The sequence below is a fragment of the Mytilus edulis genome, chromosome 1 (assembly GCF_963676685.1).
Source record: "Mytilus edulis chromosome 1, xbMytEdul2.2, whole genome shotgun sequence".
In the NCBI taxonomy this organism is placed as follows: Eukaryota; Metazoa; Mollusca; class Bivalvia; order Mytilida; family Mytilidae; genus Mytilus; species Mytilus edulis.
The window spans coordinates 47,339,750-47,360,242 of NC_092344.1; the positions used below are offsets into that span (position 1 = coordinate 47,339,750).

At 31.9% G+C, this 20,493-nt stretch overlaps 1 protein-coding gene across 6 annotated transcripts in view; it reads right to left on the reverse strand.

The window, feature by feature from the left end:
* Positions 1-16,767, reverse strand: part of LOC139484067 (phospholipid-transporting ATPase ABCA3-like) — a 48,588-nt gene extending 31,821 nt beyond the window's left edge. Inside the window, exons 1-5 of one of the 6 annotated variants that reach the window (XM_071267792.1) lie at positions 16,676-16,767; positions 5,537-5,584; positions 2,977-3,321; positions 1,711-1,929; positions 885-1,138 (exon numbers count right to left, since the gene is read on the reverse strand). In XM_071267792.1, the coding sequence (XP_071123893.1) occupies positions 885-1,138; positions 1,711-1,929; positions 2,977-3,307 (804 nt within the window). In that variant the 5' untranslated portion in view covers positions 3,308-3,321; positions 5,537-5,584; positions 16,676-16,767. Of the gene's footprint in view, positions 1-884; positions 1,139-1,710; positions 1,930-2,976; positions 3,322-5,536; positions 5,585-8,768; positions 8,877-15,584; positions 15,715-16,649 lie in introns of those variants that run through there. The other 5 variants (XM_071267807.1, XM_071267800.1, XM_071267822.1 and 2 more) reach the window with 5 other exon arrangements.
* Positions 16,768-20,493: the final 3,726 nt, after the last annotated feature.

The following is a 20,493-nucleotide window of genomic DNA, read 5'->3' on the forward strand; positions in this document are numbered from 1 at the left end:
GGTGTAAAAGCGTTGACCGAAGTACATTTTCCGCGCTTCATACTAAAAATGTGCGCACGGTCAACGCTTTTACAACCCTATAAGGTACAAAAAAAGCATTCAATACTTATAATTACATTTTTACCTATAGGATCATGAAAACCCGCCTTTTATCAAGTTTTTATTTCATTTACCTGTGCACTTTATTGTGGGACCTCGTGTCATCATGAATGAAAAGTTGCATTGTGTAATGCAATTGATTAAGGAATATCACGAGATTGCTAGTTATCCAATCAGAATAACGTATTATAATGAAACATACATCTAATGTAATTATATTGAAATAAAGTAAACCAACACATAACTTTGATAAACTTATTCCTAAATGATGTCGCAAATTCACATGGTTTATACTTAAAATTATTAATGTTGTCAGAACGTTGATTTGGCTGTTGTATTTCACTAGTTCAATTCGCCGTTTCAGAATCTATTGCATTCTGGGTAATATTTTCAAAAATGTACACCGAAACGTCGTGATTGGTTGAAAACGTCCAAAACAATGGAAATTCAACCAATGTCGTGACGTTATTTTCATTTTGGGGTACGAACTATGAAATTACCCATAGTCCTTTAGATTCTGAAACGGATAATTGAATGATAGTATTTCAGTTTATCAGTTTTTATGGACTTCCTGTTTTTGAATTTGCATTGGAGTTTGGTATTTTTTCATACTTTTATGGTATATGCATAGTACTTTGTTTTATTTATTTTTGAACGAATACGAATAAACTTTTTTTTTCAAAATACCTTTTTTAAGTTAAAATGAATTGATATGGAGATTGAGAAAAATATATTAAGCTATATATATATTAAAATACAAGTAAGTAAATTTCTAAATGATTTACCTTCAGCTTGCGTTCTTTTTCAAAAACGATATTCTTGGTTAGTTGTATAACATATAAAATGAAACCAAGCATCAAAAAGAGAGGTAAGTTACTTTGGATGGCGGTCAACAGTGGATCTTCCACATAAGGAGGGTATGGCATCTTCTTTACGTGCATGACGACATCATCAAACACATTTGATTGGCCTGATTTCTTTTTGATAATAGCTTTGTCAACTTCAAATTGTAGGAGTAGAAATCCTGTTTCGACGTACCCTAGAATAGTGGCATAGGATTATTGCAATGGTCATCATAAAAAACGTGGTTGATAGAATATTAAATTAAAATCAATGATTTCTTAGTCATTCGTCCGTTTGCCAGTTTTTTTTTTAATTGTTTGCAGTATACAAAAAAAATAACACACATGTATCATATTTCAGAAATATTTGGGGAAAAAAATATTTTTTAGTGATACCAAAAATTTACCGATTTTATCAATTGGTTCAAATCTTTATAGACAGATGAGTATTCTGAAAGATAAATTTTTGAACAAAAATATTTGTTTTGTAAAAATATCAATTGTTTATGCATGTTTAGTTTGTTTATGTTGTGTTTTTCATCTTTGTTCGATTATGTGATGAACATTGCAAAACAGAATAATTAATATTTAGACAAAGCTCAAAATCTGTATAGGGCAGTTATAAAACACACGTCTTAGATGTTTGCTTTGCATTGCTACGTTCTCTTTTTGGGACAATTTTCATCCCTTTCTTAAATGACGATGCAAAAAAATTGAGATTAATTGTCATTTATGTATTTGCAACCTACAACAAGAAAGACGTACTCACCCGGTGGTCCGCCATCGTCATCCTTATTTCTGGGACTAGTTGTCTGTGCAAAGGCGTATGTTAACCTTGTACGCCATTTATCACTTGGTTTAACTGGAGAAACTCGAAGATCATACTTCACATTTGCATCTGATAGATTGCTCTTAAACACTACAGCTCCCCAAACATTTTTCGGGTAAAGATTATGATGGTCGAGTAGGTCTTTTTCGGTATCAAATCCTATAACATTAATGTAATCGTCTTATATTTCTAATACCAAAACATATAACAGGCTATTATTTGAACTTATTTTTTTAATTATGGAATTTGCATAATTTCTTGTGCTTGAATTTTTTTTATAAATTTCATGTTTATTTGGTAATATAATGTTTTGAGTGGTTCATAACACTTTCCATACAATGTATTTTGTAAAGATAGTGTTGTGTGCGAAATAGTACATTCTATTGAAAATGTACTGTCTTTTTTTATAATAGAAACTGTTGTGCGCAGCGCAGAACACTAATGTACAGAATAAACATGGAATTTATTAAAAATTTCAAGCACAAGAAATTATGCAAATTCCATAATTTAAAATAATTCCAACTTCAAATAATAGCCTGTAATGTATCAATAATTTTTTTTTCGAAGTTTACATCTTTCTTATTTATATATAAATGCATGCCATGTTTTTATGTCGCATTCTTTTGCAGAATTTTTGCGAATATCTCAAATCATTTTACATTGAATTTACTATTGAAATTTTATTGTTCTTCTTTGCTTATACATGTATATCATTATTTTTTTTAAATATTTCTATGAAAATTAAACAAAATTGGTATCGTCATAACTAAATATCATTATGAAGACCACCTAAATTGTCTCAACATAACACAATTCATTTCCATTTTAACTTATACTATAGATTGATAACAGCAATATGTCGGACTAGATCTATAATGATAGACGATCGACGTTTTTATATGCCCCCGTAACTAAAATCATATGTCGATATTGGCATGTTAACAGTTTTTCGTCGTTTATACTGTCAAATGATGGTAGATTATTTTGTGTCTCCTGTGCTTTCAATAAATCAAAAACGTTATGGAAGAAAATGATTTCGTCAGTTAGTAAAGCTTTCTCGTGTTATACAAATATTCGTTAACTCAAAATTAAAATCAAGAATAAAATTGAAGTTTAATCTTTTAATTTTTTTTTAAAAACACATAAATTGTCACTTTGATATTTAACTTTTTTTTAAAATAAACTAGACAATTATGACTAAATTACCTTTAATACCAATATTTGTAAGATTGATATTCTGTGCTATAAGTGAGCTCTCCACCTCCATCATAACATCTCTGATTACAGTATTATTCGGAGCAAACAAAATTTCTCTTCGGGTGTAAACAATTGTGTTTAAGCCACTTTCGGAGAAGTTTGAATTTTTCCATATTGTATCTTGTGGATAGTCAGTCGGATCAACAAGAAGGCGTATAAGTACCAAGATTATTCCAAAAAATAAAGGCAACAATATCTCAAAAACTGTAACACATATTTTACGTTTTTGTAACGTCCAGTTCTTCCACATTAACAATAAAAACTGACCACCCGAAGCCATCACTCAAAACTTATCTGAAATGTAAATTATATATATATCAGCTAAATTTTCGATTCATTTTAAAGATTTCTTTGTATTTCAAGGGATGACTGTTGGCGCAATTAAGCCCAAGCACAACTTAAACCAATGGTAAAGTCCGTAAGTTGCATTACTTATAAGTTAATGATTCATTTATTTTATGCTTTTAATGAATAATCTACTCTTAATGTGTTCACATACTTTAGCAACTTTTAGCTCTGAACACATCTGGTTGAAGTTTGCGTCGCTCGGAAAAAACAAAAATTATTTAACATCGGTTCGCCTAGCTTTAAATACTTTTTTCAAAATCTTCTATACATTTCCTAAATAGCTGAATTGAATTATCGTCTCCAAAGTGCTATATTCTTCGTTGATTCATATGGGGAATGAAGGACGATGACCTATCAATATCTCTATTAATATACAAAAAAAAATAATTATTACGAAACTAGCTGAACAAACAATTCAATAACCATAGGAAGTATAAAGTACTTGCACCGTTTGACAGGGAAATCAGGGGTTAAAAAATCCACTAGCCTGACGCCCGGGACTAGATCATTTGCGCCTCGGGCAATCAAAACTTTAACCCAATATGCCCGACGGACTAGTAACAAAACATTATTGGCGTTTCCAAAATAGATAGTGGAAAATCCCTTCATCCCTATTCTATCTTAGTCAATCAGATTCAATTACGTCATCCGGGATTCAATGCATTTGAACTGGTTTGTACAGGTCTAGGGTTGCATTCAATATCGTAGCGGCTACTTAGGGCTATGCAGATTTATGACTATTGAACGAGTAGCTAGCCTAGCTGCTACATAGATATTGATAGCAGCTAGGCTAGCTACTCGTTCAGTAAACAAAAATCTATGTAGCACTACGTAACCCTACGATATTGAACGCAACTCTGTTGTACAGTTACATGTTTTAAAAATAGAACAAATAACTCAGGGTGGCCAGATATCATCTATTGATTACAATATCTCACACTTTTAATATCGATTTCTCAGTACAGGGGGTATTGTACATTGCTTCTGTCGAGATTTTCAATTAATCGGTAGATGAAGGGGGTACTATTGAGGCTGAAAATTCATCTAGAAAAAATGTAAAATACAATCGGGAAAAGCGGAAAAGAACATATCTAGTGACATGGACAGAAAGATTCCCCTGGGCAAGGTCGGCTGTGGCGCCAGGATGAAATTTCCAAGACCATGTTCTGCGAATATTGCCAGTGTTTTCCCGAGCATCCCAATAAAAGGTCTCCCTTGAAAGTTTCCTTAAATGATATATAGATATAGAAATGCCCAGTGACTCCCCTTATATTATTAAACACTGTGCTTGTTGTATTCTTGTACTTGTCTTAATAAATATTTTTTGGTTTGGTTGTTATTTTTTTTTTTGTTTTTTTTTTTTATATAACATTGTGTCTTAATCATATTGAATCACTTGTAATCATTTGTATGTAATTAATGTTGATTGTTCTGCTCCTTGTGGGCGCTTTGATTAGCAATAAAATATTTGAATTTGTATGTGTGGACAACTAATATAATAATTAAACCACTTGTTTCACACGATAAAACCAATAAACATGTTTTCTCTGCCAGCAAATAAACTAGTTTAAAACGGTGTATAATGTCCCCTTCAAAACATGACACCCACCATGTATTATGCAGCAAACTCTGATTTGTAAGGCATACATGGGCTAGCAGGTCAGTTTTGATGGGCTAGCAGTTCTTCGAACAGGGCTAGTAAAATCCTGCTGCCAATAAGTCCTGGGCTAGTTATCTGTAACAACATTTTTAACCCCTGCGAAAACTTCTGACATATATTACGAAAGTTTTGTAAGTTTACCAAGGTATATCTGACCATGGAAATATAATACTTCCATGATCTGACATCAATTTCGAAATTGCTTTGAGATATAACGAAAGTGATGTCAGTTATACTTGACAAACAATACGAAAGCGCTGTAATTTATATCTGACATCAATTACAAAGAGTTGTCAGTTAAGTTTTACCTGACATAATTCATTGCACTGCATGCAACGACAGTATGTATATATGAAGACTAAAACTGCACGTTCATTACATCTCGAATTAAGCAACAAGTCGAGGTTCTATTTTACTTATCATTTACGATTATCTGATAACAATATTTTTTCATTTTCCATTTTTTAGTTTAAACTTATATTACTTAAATATATAGATTACCTCCTCAAAATTGAATTCCGCTTGCTGAAGGTGTGCACTCTGAAGATTCTGAAAAAGATCAGGTAAATTGTATTGATAAATCAATGCTAGATATTTGAAGCATAAAAGAGATACGTGAAAATGTTGCGTAGCAACCATTTTTACATCTGATCTATTGTCTGTGCAGTTCATTACTTCATATATATAAAAACTATAAAGACCGTTGACAAATAGAAATATAGAAATAGAAACGCGTTCTACAAAAGCTAGGGTTATAAAAGGTTCATAATAATTAATATGTCTGTATAAAATTACTTAATATACAGTTAATGTACAATGTTCATTGTTACAAAAATAGGTAACAGGTATTTGATTCATAATACATTGAGTGGGTTGAATTTTTCTTGCAAAGTATGAACATATCTTATTTCATTCCTATGTTGCTTTAAAACTTACCTACGTATTTTTATGCCCCACCTACGATAGTAGAGGGGCATTATGTTTTCTGGTCTGTGCCTCCGTTCGTTCGTCCGTCTGTGTGTCCGTCTGTGCGTCCGTTCGCTTCAGGTTAAAGTTTTTGGTCAAGGTAGTTTTTGAAGAAGTTGAAGTCCAATCAACTTGAAACTTAGTACACATGTTCCCCATGATATGATCTTTCTAATTATAATGCCAAATTATAGTTTTGGCCCCAATTCCATGGTCCACTGAACAAGAAAATGATAGTGCAAAGTTCAGGTTAAAGTTTTTGGTCAAGGTAGTTTTTGATAAAGTTAAAGTTACATCAACTTGAAACTTAGTACACATGTTCCCTATGATATGATCTTTGTAATTATAATTCCAAATTATAAGTTTGACCCCAATTTCACGGTCCACTGAACATAGAAAATGATAGTGCGAGTGGGGCATCCGTGTACTATGGACACATTCTTGTTTTATTAATTATTACAGTTCAGAAGTATTGCACATACAACTGCATAACCTACATAAACTATATCCATATACAGTTAAGGGGTCAACTTGACCTTCGAATATAAAACTCCGTGTTATTATTTAAGTACGGTTATAATCAAGTACACAATGACATGCAGTTTTGACTCAGAAAAAAATAAATAGATCATTCTGTCACAAATAAAGGCAACAGTAGTATACTGCTGTTCGAAATTCATAAATCGATTGAGAAAACACAAATCCGGGTAACAAACTAAAATTAAAGGAAACACATCAAATATTAGAGGAGAACAACGAAACAACAGAAACACTAAAATACAGAAACGAACTATAAGATAACAACTGCCATTTTCCTGACTTGGAAACAAGGAAATTAAAAAAAGATGATTCGTCCTAAATTACACGCAACAACGGCTAATACTGTAAATTTGATTAGATAAAGGTCATTCAACAAAGAAAACTGAAGGGAAGACATTCCAAAGTTGGTTCGCATAAAAAGAAAACCATTGACATTAGTCTCTGAATGGTTATATTAAGGTGTAAAATGGGGGATTTCGAGACAAATGCCTGTGATAAAAGTTATATTTCAAAATATACAAATAACAATAGTAGTCTACGCTTCTATGCTGGCATGAACATTTTATGAATTGAGAATTTTGTACCAAGGGAAGATATGCAGTAATGTAGAAAATAAAGGCAGTAGTAGTATACCGCTGTCCAAAAGGCATAAATCAATTAAATAAAAAACAAATTCCGGTTACAAGCTCAAACCGAGGGAAACGCAACAACTATAAGAGGAAAACAAACGAACAACAGAAACACTGTAGTGCAATAAAAACAAACATAGAAACATACTATTAAATTACAACTGCCATATGATATTCCTGACTTGGTACAGGACATTCTAAGAAAGAATGGTGGGTCGAACCTGTTTTATGACTAGCCATACCTCCCGTTTTTATATGAATATAGCTAAAATGACAACGTGTCAGGAATACAATACAAACAAACGTAAGAACACTTAGCCCCAAACTATGTATATATAATTGAAATTGATTAAAATACGGTCAATTTTCATGAGATATAAGCATCGGATGATGTATAAAGAAGGTACTACTTTCACATAGTCTATTTTGATGGTGGTCGTTAAAAAGAGGGAAATAAATTATATGTTTAAGCTTTAAATTTTCAAATTAAATACACCATATTGATTTTGTGAAATTCATTCATATGTAACTGATGATTTTAAAAATATAAATTTCAACATTCAAATACACATTTTTATCATGTAATCTCAAAGTGAGCTTCATGCAGACTTTTTAAAGGCTTTTTGTGTTCCTTTTTTTTTTTGACAAATGTATAGGTATCTTCAATAAGATTGAATTAAACAATTTGAATAGTTTGATTGAATCAAATCGGCGTATTTCTATGTTGAAAATGGCGTAAAGAAGAACGTAGCTTTGGTTCCATGCAAAACTGCCGTGTTTTTTTTACCAGGAACACAGACAGGTATGGATTTCTCTAGAGTGAGTCCTACTAACTGACCTTCGTGTATATCTTAAACGAATGGTTTATCTTTTGTTGTAAGACATACCAACACAAGTATGTTTAGTTTAGACATATTTTATCGCCTATAAACTATACAAAATTGGCAAGACACATGTTTTAAACTTATTTATGTCTTTTCCTAAAGAATTTTGCTAATTCAAACATCTATCGGTGCCCATTAAGTTAAACAAAAAGGGAAATTTAGTTGGCTTATAATTTTTGAAGACAAAATGGCAATTAAGTTAATTATTAACGTATCAAAAACGAAATTACAGGGTTATCATTATGTCTCTAGGTATATGTAACTTCAATTGTATTTTCAATGTCAACGATGCTTGTTAGTGAAGACACGATACCAATTATATCATCGTGATTTATTCCTCATTTTACCCAATAGTTAAATAAATGGTTTCGTGAAACACAACACAGAAAATTATACAGCGAAGGGTCTGAAATGATATATAGAGTTGACGTCTTTCATTACAATTTACAGTAAATCGATGACACAATTGTGTGTTTTGATTTCATAGACATAGTCTTAGAACAAATTATAATGACTACCACAGAAATAGAACATTGTCGATAGACATAGTCTTAGAACAAATTATATGATTACCCCAGAAATAGAATATTGTCGATAAACATACACTCACGAACGCAGAGTGGACCTGCTTATTTGTTAACCACAAGAACAGCATTGTGTATCCCAATTAAAGGATATATAAGAGATCCCATAATTATTATAAACAATACTGACCTACCAGATGAATTAAAGGTGTGTTTTAATCCAAATGAAATGCACAAATCAATGTTTTTTAGTTATAATATTTGGCCAATAAACAGGAAAGGGAACTATTACGAAACATGAATTTTCTATCACGTTTATGTTCATATGGCTATAAAGCGATAAATTGGAATTTACAATCTCAAAATTTATCGTTGTTAAATAAAACTCCTGATAAGAGAAGCCTTCAATAAACTTCACCTATATACCTGAAGATATCAGTACATGTACACGTTGGTATTGTGTGTCCAACATTTAATTAAGGCAAACCCTATGAAGCAACTGATATAACGTCTTATATAAATATGCATGGATTTTTTTTTAAGAATGTTAAAAACATAATCATTTTACTCAAAGGAAACTGTAATATTGATGACTAGATATTACTGTCTTCATTATTCCTATTTTTATTAGAACCGGCCTTCATGGGTAATTAATCCAATCTAATTAAAATACAGATCATGTGTCAAAGCTTAGCTTACGATCTATTCTACTTTTCATTTTAAACCTTTCGATATCCTCTGGTTTTGTCGGATTAAAATACACCTTCAAAATTTTGAAGGCTGAAATTTCATTGGTTGATTTGAAAATTACAAGAACGGAAACTTAAAAGCAGCATTGCCCGATCTTTGTACGAACCGTTATAATATTATAAATTGCCAAACTGATCAAATTTTAATATGACATAAACAGATGTTGAACACAAGATATGTAATTTAATCAGACTGTAATCAATTGGCTGTGTATTGTTATATTTTCAAGGATAAGCAGTATAAACAAACTCGTCATAGGTAATACGATTAAAATATTAAACGTCAAACGTGTGTTTTGTCTACAACGGACTCATCAGTAACGCTCAAATAAAAAAGTAAAAACGGCCATTAAGTACGAATTTGGAGAGCAAATGAGGTCTCAAATTCCGAATTGTTTTGCCAAATAAATTTAGGGTAATCTATTTCTGGGGTAGAAAATCATCTAAGTTCTTCGAAAAATTATAAGTTTTGTAAACAGTTAATTCATAATACTATCATATGAATGATAATTCATGTCAGCATCAAAGTGCTGAGTACTAGACTGGTGATATCCTCCACCATGCAGCAGTGGCATCGACTAAGTGATTGTAAATAAACTCATCAAAGATAACCGGTAATGTTATAAACCAACTCCGTAAATTATTGCCTTAATGTCTAGTAAAATCAGTGCCTATGAATAACAACAAGTTAGTCACGGTAAATGTTCATTATACATGTATAATACCAGTAATTACGAAACTACACGAAATTAAAAGATAGATGACCGTCAGTCTCAGGGACCACAAGAAGATATCATATTTGTCTTGTCACGATTGTAACAGACATTGCATTACTGAATGTTTCAACACATAAAACTGTTTTGTTTTGCCAAATTGTAATTTAAAAAAGAAATATAATAAAATTGCGAATAAATTTTTTAAATTATGCCTGAAACCAATGGTTTTCATTAGAAAACAACACGATGTAAAATTTAGACTAACTAAAAATTTGTCGAGCTTGGTACTATGTATCCAATTTCATGTATATTGAAAATGCATTGCCTTTATTTCGTGTATAATAAAAACTTAAGTCGGGCTTGAAAAATTAGTATGTTTAACTAAGTAATAGATAGATTAAACTTTATATACCATAATTATATTGTCATATAACTTGATTTAGGATGTATTCAATGTTATCTCCTTATTCTTCTTAACAATCAACTGGTCCATATATTATATGTATCCTCGATCTTTTATAATAGACTTATTTTATAATGTAAACTTGCACAAATCAAAGTATTATAGACCACTGAAAAATACTATTCTGACATCGGACTCAGACTTCGAATGTTGTTTACTCTTTGATCGGGTTGTTAGTCTCTTTGACAGATTCCTTTTTCAATTTCATACTATAAACTTAAATAAATTCCCAAACAGTTTCGATGTAAAGATGAAACAAAGAAGCACAAAACACTACAGCGTCTTGTCATGTCATGGTTTTATAGCATAATCGCAAAAAGTCTATCCATTCTATCTTTGAAATACAGTTTACAAAACCAGAACTGTTACAAAACTTTCAAAAGTCGATCATTTTCATCCACCAAATGCTTCATTTCAAGGTATATAGAAAAGGGTTAGGATAATTTTTGTATATATGTTACGCACAGTATTGGTGCCACTCAGCGTTACACGACGTTCCTAATAAAACGACGATTTTGACGTTGTTCCACGGAAAGTTTCAAACGTTGACCTTATATTCTACTCATGTGAAAAAGCCGCTTAAAGTAAAGAGATGTTCGAAGTTGCTTCTTTATATGGTTTTATTTTTTCAAGCCGGTGCAAATGCAAAATTCCATTGAACAAAATTTTAGATACATGAACAATTTTTAATTTTTGCGAAGAATTGTCTGCAACAATAGCACAAAATGACAATTTGATGTCTTGTAAAATGATTTAAATATATAAAAAGAAGATGTGGTATGATTGCCAATAAGACAACTCTCCACAAGAGATCAAAATGACACAGAAATTAACAACTATAGGTCACTGTACGGCCTTCAACAATCAGTTTCTTCTATTTCTTAAAATTAAGCAATGCTCTCTCTGCCAGAAGACGTCTCCTATCTTTGCTAGTGAAATTGTAAATATTTCGTTTCTTGTTTCTGTCTCTTAAATTCCACAATTACACGTTTATATATGTTTGTTGTAATTTGGTAATTTCGCTCCCTCAATTAATATTCAAATGCTTCTTGATTTGTCTTTGATTATGTGAAAGATGTAGGTAGTATATCGCAAGCTATTTTTCTTTTCATAATCTTATTTTATCAACACTTTAATCTTAAACAGTGACTTATAATTACATTATACTTCATATTATTTATTTTGACATATAAGTAAGTCCACAATCTTAACATCAATCCCAATTTTATGGAAAATGTTAACTATATCATTATTTAAAAAATCTCTTGCAAAAAACTTTATAAAATGTGCATCTTGTTTGAAAAAGAAATATGTGCTCTTATTCTGCCGTTGCCAACTTTCAATAATTTAAAGTTGGTCGGGGTCTAAATTATTTTATTTAAAAAGAAAACGTTTTCATTGATTAAATTTTTTAAATCAGGATTGTTTTACCAGGCAAATAATTAAGAAAATTTATGTTATGTAGGAATTTACACATTTTGCACATAAATCAGGCCGTTAGTTTTCTCGTTTGAATTGTTTTACATTTGTCATTTCGGGGCTTTTCATAGCTGACTATAAGGTAAGGGTTTTGCTCATTGTTGTTTGCATAAAGAAAAAATTAATTGGTCTTATACGGCCGCATCTTCTACTTTATTGTGAAAATAAGAACCGGGATTATGTATTTTTTTTTTTTTTTGCTTTCGGAAACATATTTTGCAAGCTATCCTTTCATCTGATATTTTTTCACAAACTCAAGCTTCAAAAAAAGGGTCGGCAATCAATACTTTTTTTTTAAATATTTGAAATTATAGAAAACGTTTACACAGACCAAAACCTACATCACAGATTACCAGCAGGTCGAAATCCGATTTTGAATAATACAACTTTTTTTTTTTTACTAGATGTGATTTTTTAAAGTAACTGCTATATATACATATATGTGCATGTTTACATAGTTCAGTGTTTTCTCAAGCGAACAACTATGGACCGTCAGGAATGCATTTCATGCATTTTTTATACTATACAATATGTTTGGTTCCGCGCTTCCATTTTCAACATATAACTGAGTATCGGTTTACACAAAATCTTCTTTGACATTCATCCGATTATTTTTTTGTTTTCGGTTTCAATCTTTTTGGTTTCGTTTTACATTGTTTTAAAAGTATAATCAAAGTACTGAAGTACTGAACCTCGGATGACCGCAAGTTCTTGTGGATGGTCAGAAGCACTTGTCTCAGAAAAAAAATCACATTTCTATACCGGAAAACTGAGGTTTATGTACAGAGATACATTTTTTCTGAGACAAGTTCGTGCGTAGATGATGAATAAATGACGAGGAATTCAACTTCACTGCTTTAATATCTACTATATCGTGGTGATACAAATACGTAAAAACTATACTCTGGTTTGTTGTTATATATTATATTTATAATTGTATATATAGCAGTTACATGTATGTATAATTTTCATCAAATTGTATATCATTCTATTTTACGATTCTAATAAAAGTGCAGTACAAGTGCATGGTGGACACTCTTCTATAACAATTCGATTTTTCCAATAGATTGGATTTGAGTAGACATTCATATTTTCCCAAAAAAAAACTTTCTTGTGATATTCTTCCGCATGCGTTAACACAATTTTTCTGTACGTGTGCATTTTTTAATGCATATAAATATTTGTAACGACATAATATTTTCGTATTATAAATTTCTGTTCTTATGAGTATTCATTGAAGAAGTGAATTTATAACAAACGATAAGAAATGTTATTTTGCACTCGATGATATCCGCGTATTTATACGATCGGTTACCAGTCAAAAACGAAAGTCAAATCTCTTTGGCAATAATACATCGGAATGCCCTCACGGTCATCGCGATGTAAAAATTCAAGCTATGTTTTGTGGCATCCTGCGAAGATAAAAAAAAAGATCTACTTTACACCGCAGATTGATTGGTTGATATTTTTTTTCTAGAATGAGTTGGGAGTGTCTGTAAATTAATACCTTGGAGCTAGCTGCTACATGTGTGTGTGCCATCCATCATATATGTCGGACAACTACATGTACTCTCTCACTCTCTCTCTCTCTCTCTTTCGTTCTTTCTCAAATTATGGTAAAAGAAAAGTTTCAATTTCAATATACTAGTTTCATCACATGCCTATGTACCAGGCAATACTGTTGGAGATTCGAGAAAATAATCTTCATTCTGCCACACTACTTCTAAATGTAATAACCTTATTTTTCAAACACATATTGCTAGGTAGATGACTAGGAATTGTTCTACTCACAGTAGATAAAAAATTGTCGTTAGCTATACCAGATACAATATGGCTTAGGAGGATAATTAAGAAGATCTCACTTTTGATCGCATTTTCTTTCTCAATGTATCTTGCTTTTATAAAGTGGGAGTGTGGTTATTAGTAAGTTATCTCTTTGTTATACCTCCGGGGCCTTGTCTTTATGAAATATCCGAGTTAAATATTTCGACATCTTATATGCATGAATTAATGCAGATCTGTATTTTAATGCATATTATACGAGAACTTTATTTTATATAGATCAGACCATATCATGAAATTATGTTATGCCAAATATGCAAGAAAATTCGTATATTAATTATACAGTTTAACGTTATTATAACGCGAACGTCAAATTACGGTTACGGGGACATTTCATTGGACATCTTAGATCGTCTCGGATTTTCTAACTGCAACTCAAACAAAAGTACATATCATATCATTTTAAAGGAAATTAAATGTATTTTCCATTAATATCAGTTAACAGGTGTTAAAAAATTGAGTTATAGTAGAATTTCGTTTGAAAAAAAGCCTCTGAATTATTCTTTGTGTTATTTTGTCCATCGGGACATTTTATTGGACACGGGAAAAATGACGATGTTTTTAAAATAAGACTGCAGCTACTTAATGATGACTTCAGATAGCTTCTTCGGGACATGTATAATTTTTCTGATATTATTAAAATCCATTTTCGTCCGTTATATCTTATGAAAAAGAAGACAGAAAAAAAAATTACGGGTTGAGCAGCTAATTGGGACATTTTTTCTCTTTTTTATTTAAACTCTTTTGACGATCTTCCTTCTCTTATAGTTTAAAACTTCTGTTACTTCATTTTAAGTTAAATGTATACAAAACAATTGCAAAATTTTTAACCACTAATGAATCCGCACTGGGATTTTAAAGACTCACATAAAACAAAATTGTAACAGCGGGACACCCTTGAAATGACGTTATAGGCATCGAAATGAGCAAAGTTTTTCATTAAAAAATAGACAAAGCACAAAATCATCTATGTTATTGATTTCTGTGGTTTATTTCCTTTCGAATGATATGCATAACATGGATATTTATTGTATAGGATAAGAGCTTGAATTTGAATAATCCGCTTTCTAACCCATATTTCCAAAGTGACACCAATATCGTGCGCAACGTCATAGTCAGTTTATGTTAAACTTTTGAATTGTGGATGGGATGGCCCTTAGAGGTAGGTAGATGAACTTAGTCTTTTTCTAACATTTTGCCTGGTTCGTTTACGATATTCGTCCGTTTTTTTTTGTTTTTTTTTTTTTAAATTGGGAGGGGAATTGGTGGTGTAGCGGTGAATTGTATTCCATATACCAGAAAGGGCTACGAGTTTACGTGCAGCAAACTAAAGCTATCTGTATTTTATTTTTATTTGAAGGGCCAATAATATTTCTCTAACGTATTCAAATGCTAATTTTTTTATAATTTGCATATAAAAGCTAAAAATTCGAAAGCTCATGAAATATTATACTTCAAGAGCGCAAGAACCAAAACGGCCAATACACAAGGCACACAGATCTCTGTTACAATGTATGAGTGATGTTGGTTTTTGATCGACGAAGCAGCGAAACACTGTCTGTACTCTTGTTGAAGAACTATACTAGTTTACTATAGCTGATATAAGGCAGCAACATCATAGACACTTATTATGTTATTCTACAGCCTTAGAAAATCGCTGATATAACGTAAGCCTCTTATAGACTAGAGTGACAATTAATATGAGGCAACAACAGCTTATGAAGGATGGGTTTATATATTATAAATGTTCAACATACCTTGCAAAAAAATGAAATCCTGTGTAACAAAATATATGTATACTTCAACATTGTATATACATTATGTTTGTTTATTACAAATATTATCAATATACACAATAAGTAAGCAGATGATGATTAATCAATAATCTTTATATATACTTACACACCTTATATACATACAGATAACATAAATTAAATATACTTGTAGGTGTTAAGTAGCCTCACCATCCGTTTATAACTTTAGTTATTGACCATACATGTACTATATTGTATATTGCACTCTCACCTTCTCTTGTCAAATAAATTAATTAATTTACAAAAAAGGCAAATAATGGAAAAACGATTATTTATTTTGTTTTGTCTTATTTTCACGTGGTACAGCTTTATTGTGTCTACGTATGTCCATGTATAAACGGATGTCCTCGAATGTACCTAGATAATACGTATGTCAAAGTTTCCTGTTAGTTTGGGCTTATTGTAGATGTGCCACTTTGACTAAAAACACAAACTTTAGTACATGCAGATAGTATACTGATATTTTATAATAAGGGCTAGTCTTCCAGGAACATCAACCGTGATAAACGTCCAGTAGCTAGCATATTAAATGCAATTTCAAGTAACGAACCTAACTTAGTCACTAGTTGTGTTTTCTGCTAACTGTTTTGACATACGATTCTTATACGGGATCTTACAAGATCTTACAACAGCTCTTTTACTATACATCTAGAAAGTCGAACGAGTATTATAATGCGTTGTGGTACCGTATAGCGAACGTTTATTTTCCAGAGCCGTTTGTAAAATTTCGCGATTTTCATTGAATAAGCGGTATACATACGATGTATTTTGGCGGTTATTATTTTGGCGGATTCAAAACTTTAATCAATACCTTTACATATGCCAAATTAAATTGGCAGAATTTGTTTTGCGATTTTGTTCTATGCGCAAAAATAAGCGAACATTTTAACTCCGCGAAAATAACCCGCTACACGGTATAAGGTGACGTAATGTGTTTGGTTGTACTGTATGACTGTATCTTATTGTGTTTTGTTAATATAAGGAATTTTGCACCGATCGGCAACTTACATGATTTTACCTTGTAGGTTGCTCACCTTAGCCTTTGTCATTACACATGGTATACTGGATCTCTTGCTGCTAGTGACGTCAAATAAACGTTATTTTTTTTACATACGTCACTTGTGACGTCTTAACTTGCATGTTTATTTCGCCGGTTTTTGCTATAGCACGTGTTTGACCAATCAGGCAACACACACTTGAATTCGATATAACGTTATATTCGTTATAGTCTAATCATAACAATGTAGAAGTTCAATTCCTATGTATACAGTATAGTATTTTTTCAAATCTTTGAAACATTTGATATTGCTTGTCTGGAAACTTGGGATTGCTCACAATATTAGGTCTCTCGCTTCTTGATCCTCATTGTTCAGACGTTTATGTTTATAAATTTTCAAACTAAAAGCTTATATGGATTTTATGTAAGGTAAAGGGATCGTTAAGATATCACACAGAAAAAACTGTTCCAAGAGGATCGAGTTTTAAGATCATGAAATATTGATCAAATCTTAAAATAATCATCATGTCTTATTACAGATTTGTTTGTCAACAAAAATCAGGTGTTATACAAGTTTTTGTTTTGTTTTGCAATACATGTATTTCGTGTCTAAAAGTTGAAAATAAAAAACCAGTTTTAGACGTTTGTAAAAGCATTTATCTTTCAAAATATTAGCAATCTGCATAAAAAGAATCTTCCATCGACTCGTATAAAGAAAGAAACCTGGTAGATCCTGGTAAAATATACAACTTCTATTCAATTTTAAAGTGAACCGTTAACGTGCTGTCATTAAAGAAGAGGGGCGAGAAATATATCCGAGGGACAGGCAAACTCATAGATCGAAAATAAACCGTCTAACAACGCCATGGCTAAAAGACAAAAAGACAAAATGAAATAGACAAATAAAAGTACACGAGTAACAACATAGAAAACTAAAAACTAAGCCACACGAACAACTCCAAAAACTGGGGATGATCTCATGTGCTCCGGGAAGAGTAAGCAAATCCTGCCCTTTATGTAGCACCTGTCATGTTGCTCACATTTTTACAAAGCCGGTAAATAGTCTAATTCGGTAGGTCACATTCGTGAAAAGGGAACGGGATTGTAAAGTTACAACATAAGGCACATATCCGATATTTTCTGTGAAACGGATATTCAATACTCCGGTCAAACAACTCGTGATGGCATCTGTTAAATTTACGAAGTGATGATTTCAACTTCAGCATTTGGAACTCTTGGTTTCAAAATGAAAAGGTCACAATTGGGAAGCTGAAATCATCTCTTTTATCATAAAGTGTTTGTTTTCAACCGACGCTCATAGTCAATGTCTATACATCAGATATAAGTCCTAATCAAATGTCAAATTCAAAAGCTCGAACACATCAATAGATATAAGAAGATGTGGTATGAGTGCCAATGAGATAACTCGCCATCCAAGTCACAATTTATAAGAGTAAACCATTATAGGTTAAGGTGCGGCCGTCAACACGGAGCCTAAGCTCACACCGAACAGCAAGCTATAAAGGGCCCCAAAAATTATCAAACACATCAAACATATATGTCATTAGCCTAAATGGGTATCGAAATTAATTTACGACTTTAGTTCTGTAAAAATTCTATCCGTTGCAGATTGGTAACAGATGATGATAAATACGAATTAAAATTTAAAAAAAAACACAAAAATACTGAGGAAAATTCAAAGCGGAAAGTCCCTAATCATCTGAAACCTTGCCTGAGGTAATTGCAATCTTAGTTTCGAACATTGAATCAAATTATGTAAACGAAGGAAAAAAAACAGACAAAGAACAAGCATGAACCAATAGGTATAGGACGGGTGATTCATTGTATTATACAAACTGTTCTCAGTAGGTTATTTGTCTGGGTCGGCTTAAGTTACAATAAGCAATGGAATAGTGGAGTCGAGTCATTTTTATTGATTTATTCTATATTAATATAATTCTTTATTTGCAAAACAGACAAAAACCAATTTTGGTTATGGCAAATACATTGACAAAACAAACATGATCAAACATTATGAAAACTCGACAATATTATAAGATATATATATATGATAAAAGCAGTTATTGTTCTCCTTTCCTCAGTTCTAATGACTCTTTAATAAAAGAAACAACTGCTTTTACATCATTTGGTGTTGATGGATTTAGTATAATCACGAGTTTATCAGTAAAATTAAGTGTATTAAAATTCACATATTTTTGTATATAATATTTTAGAAAGATTTCTCTTTTATTTTCATTTATTTTACAGTTAAAGAAAAAATGAAATTCATCGTCTAAGATATTACATTTATAATAAAACAAAACGTATCACTATTCCCACGACATCTATTTATGGAATAACTTATATCAGCATCGCTCGATACCAACAGTTGTTGTAAGCCAATAAATAACCAATTTGTCTGGGTTCGACGACTTGCAGAAAAGAGCGACGATTTACAGAAAAGAACCGAAAAGGACCGAAAAGGACCAAAAAGAACCGAAAAGGACCGAAAAGAACCGAAAAGAATATCGATTTTTTTTTTGTAATCGAAGGAAATAATAAGCAAATTGCAAATCATTGAAAACCTTATACTATGAAAGGACTAATTTTAACTCACATGTATTTGAAAAATTACAAGTAGGGTCGGCTGCCTATCTTATAGAATAGAAAAATAGAAAAGATTTTTTTTATTCACCAAATAAGGGCCCCTAGGAGGGCATATAGCATACAAACAATAACATATGCAATACACAGACAATAGATATGTAGTATGAGTAATAAAAAAAAATACTACAGGAAACACGCAACACAATAATAGCAATATATTATAATTCAATTAATACTAGTGTTGACATTGACTCGATCGTGTGCTCCAGGTTTTTTTAGTGTATTTTACCTATAAAAGAAGTATAAGTAGTTAGTGCTGAGAAATATATATATACATATAAAAACATTGAATAACACACAGTTTGTTTTTTTGAAATCAATTTACTGCACGCGTTGCCGTTTTATCGTAGTTGTCCTATCAGCCAGTTTCCTTTTCCTTTGACCTTTCTTCTTTCCTTACGACCTAGCTTCATTGACCACTCGTCTGCCATCTGTTGACTTAACCAATTTGGTCTTCATACGGTATCGGCGGAACCTGGCAAAATATTTGTACCTTTCCATTAAAGTTTTGTTTGCCCAAACGTGCCTGTCAATCTTAAAATGTTCGTGTGTGCTCGCAAGCGTATAAGGTCCTCTCCCTATCACTGCTCTCCGTAAATCTTTATAATTAGCCTCTACTATGTCTGTCATCTTTATCCCAAAGTCAACTAATGAATGAGGCTTCCAATCAACAGCTATCTTAAGAACATGATTGTAAGACTCACTGTTGTTGTTAGTCCACTCTCTTTCAATTCTTCCCGCATTTTGCGACTCATATATTTTCCCTTTAAGTATACTGGCTTCAAAACCGTTGAAAAGTAGCCTTTCAATGATGGAAATTTCTCCTTACAGAATTCTTCGACTTCTTCACACTTTTCTTCAAAAGCGGCACTATCGTCTGCATTAGAAATACCATGCATTTCTTCCAAAAATGCGTTGCTCGATATCTAATCTGTCCTTTCTATGCATCCCAACTCCATTTTTCATCTTTTCTGAAAGGTTTAGTTTTAAATGCCGGGTACATAATAAATGAGTTGCCTCTGGAAAACTTTTGACAATGGCTTTAACTAAAGATCCTTCTTGATCGGAACCAATGACCAATTCCGAGGTGTCCACATCTGCGAGTTTGGTCTTAAGATGCGAGAAAAAAATACTATACGTATCAAAATGCGAACAGTCGTGTAAAAACATGGGTCCAACAAATAAAGG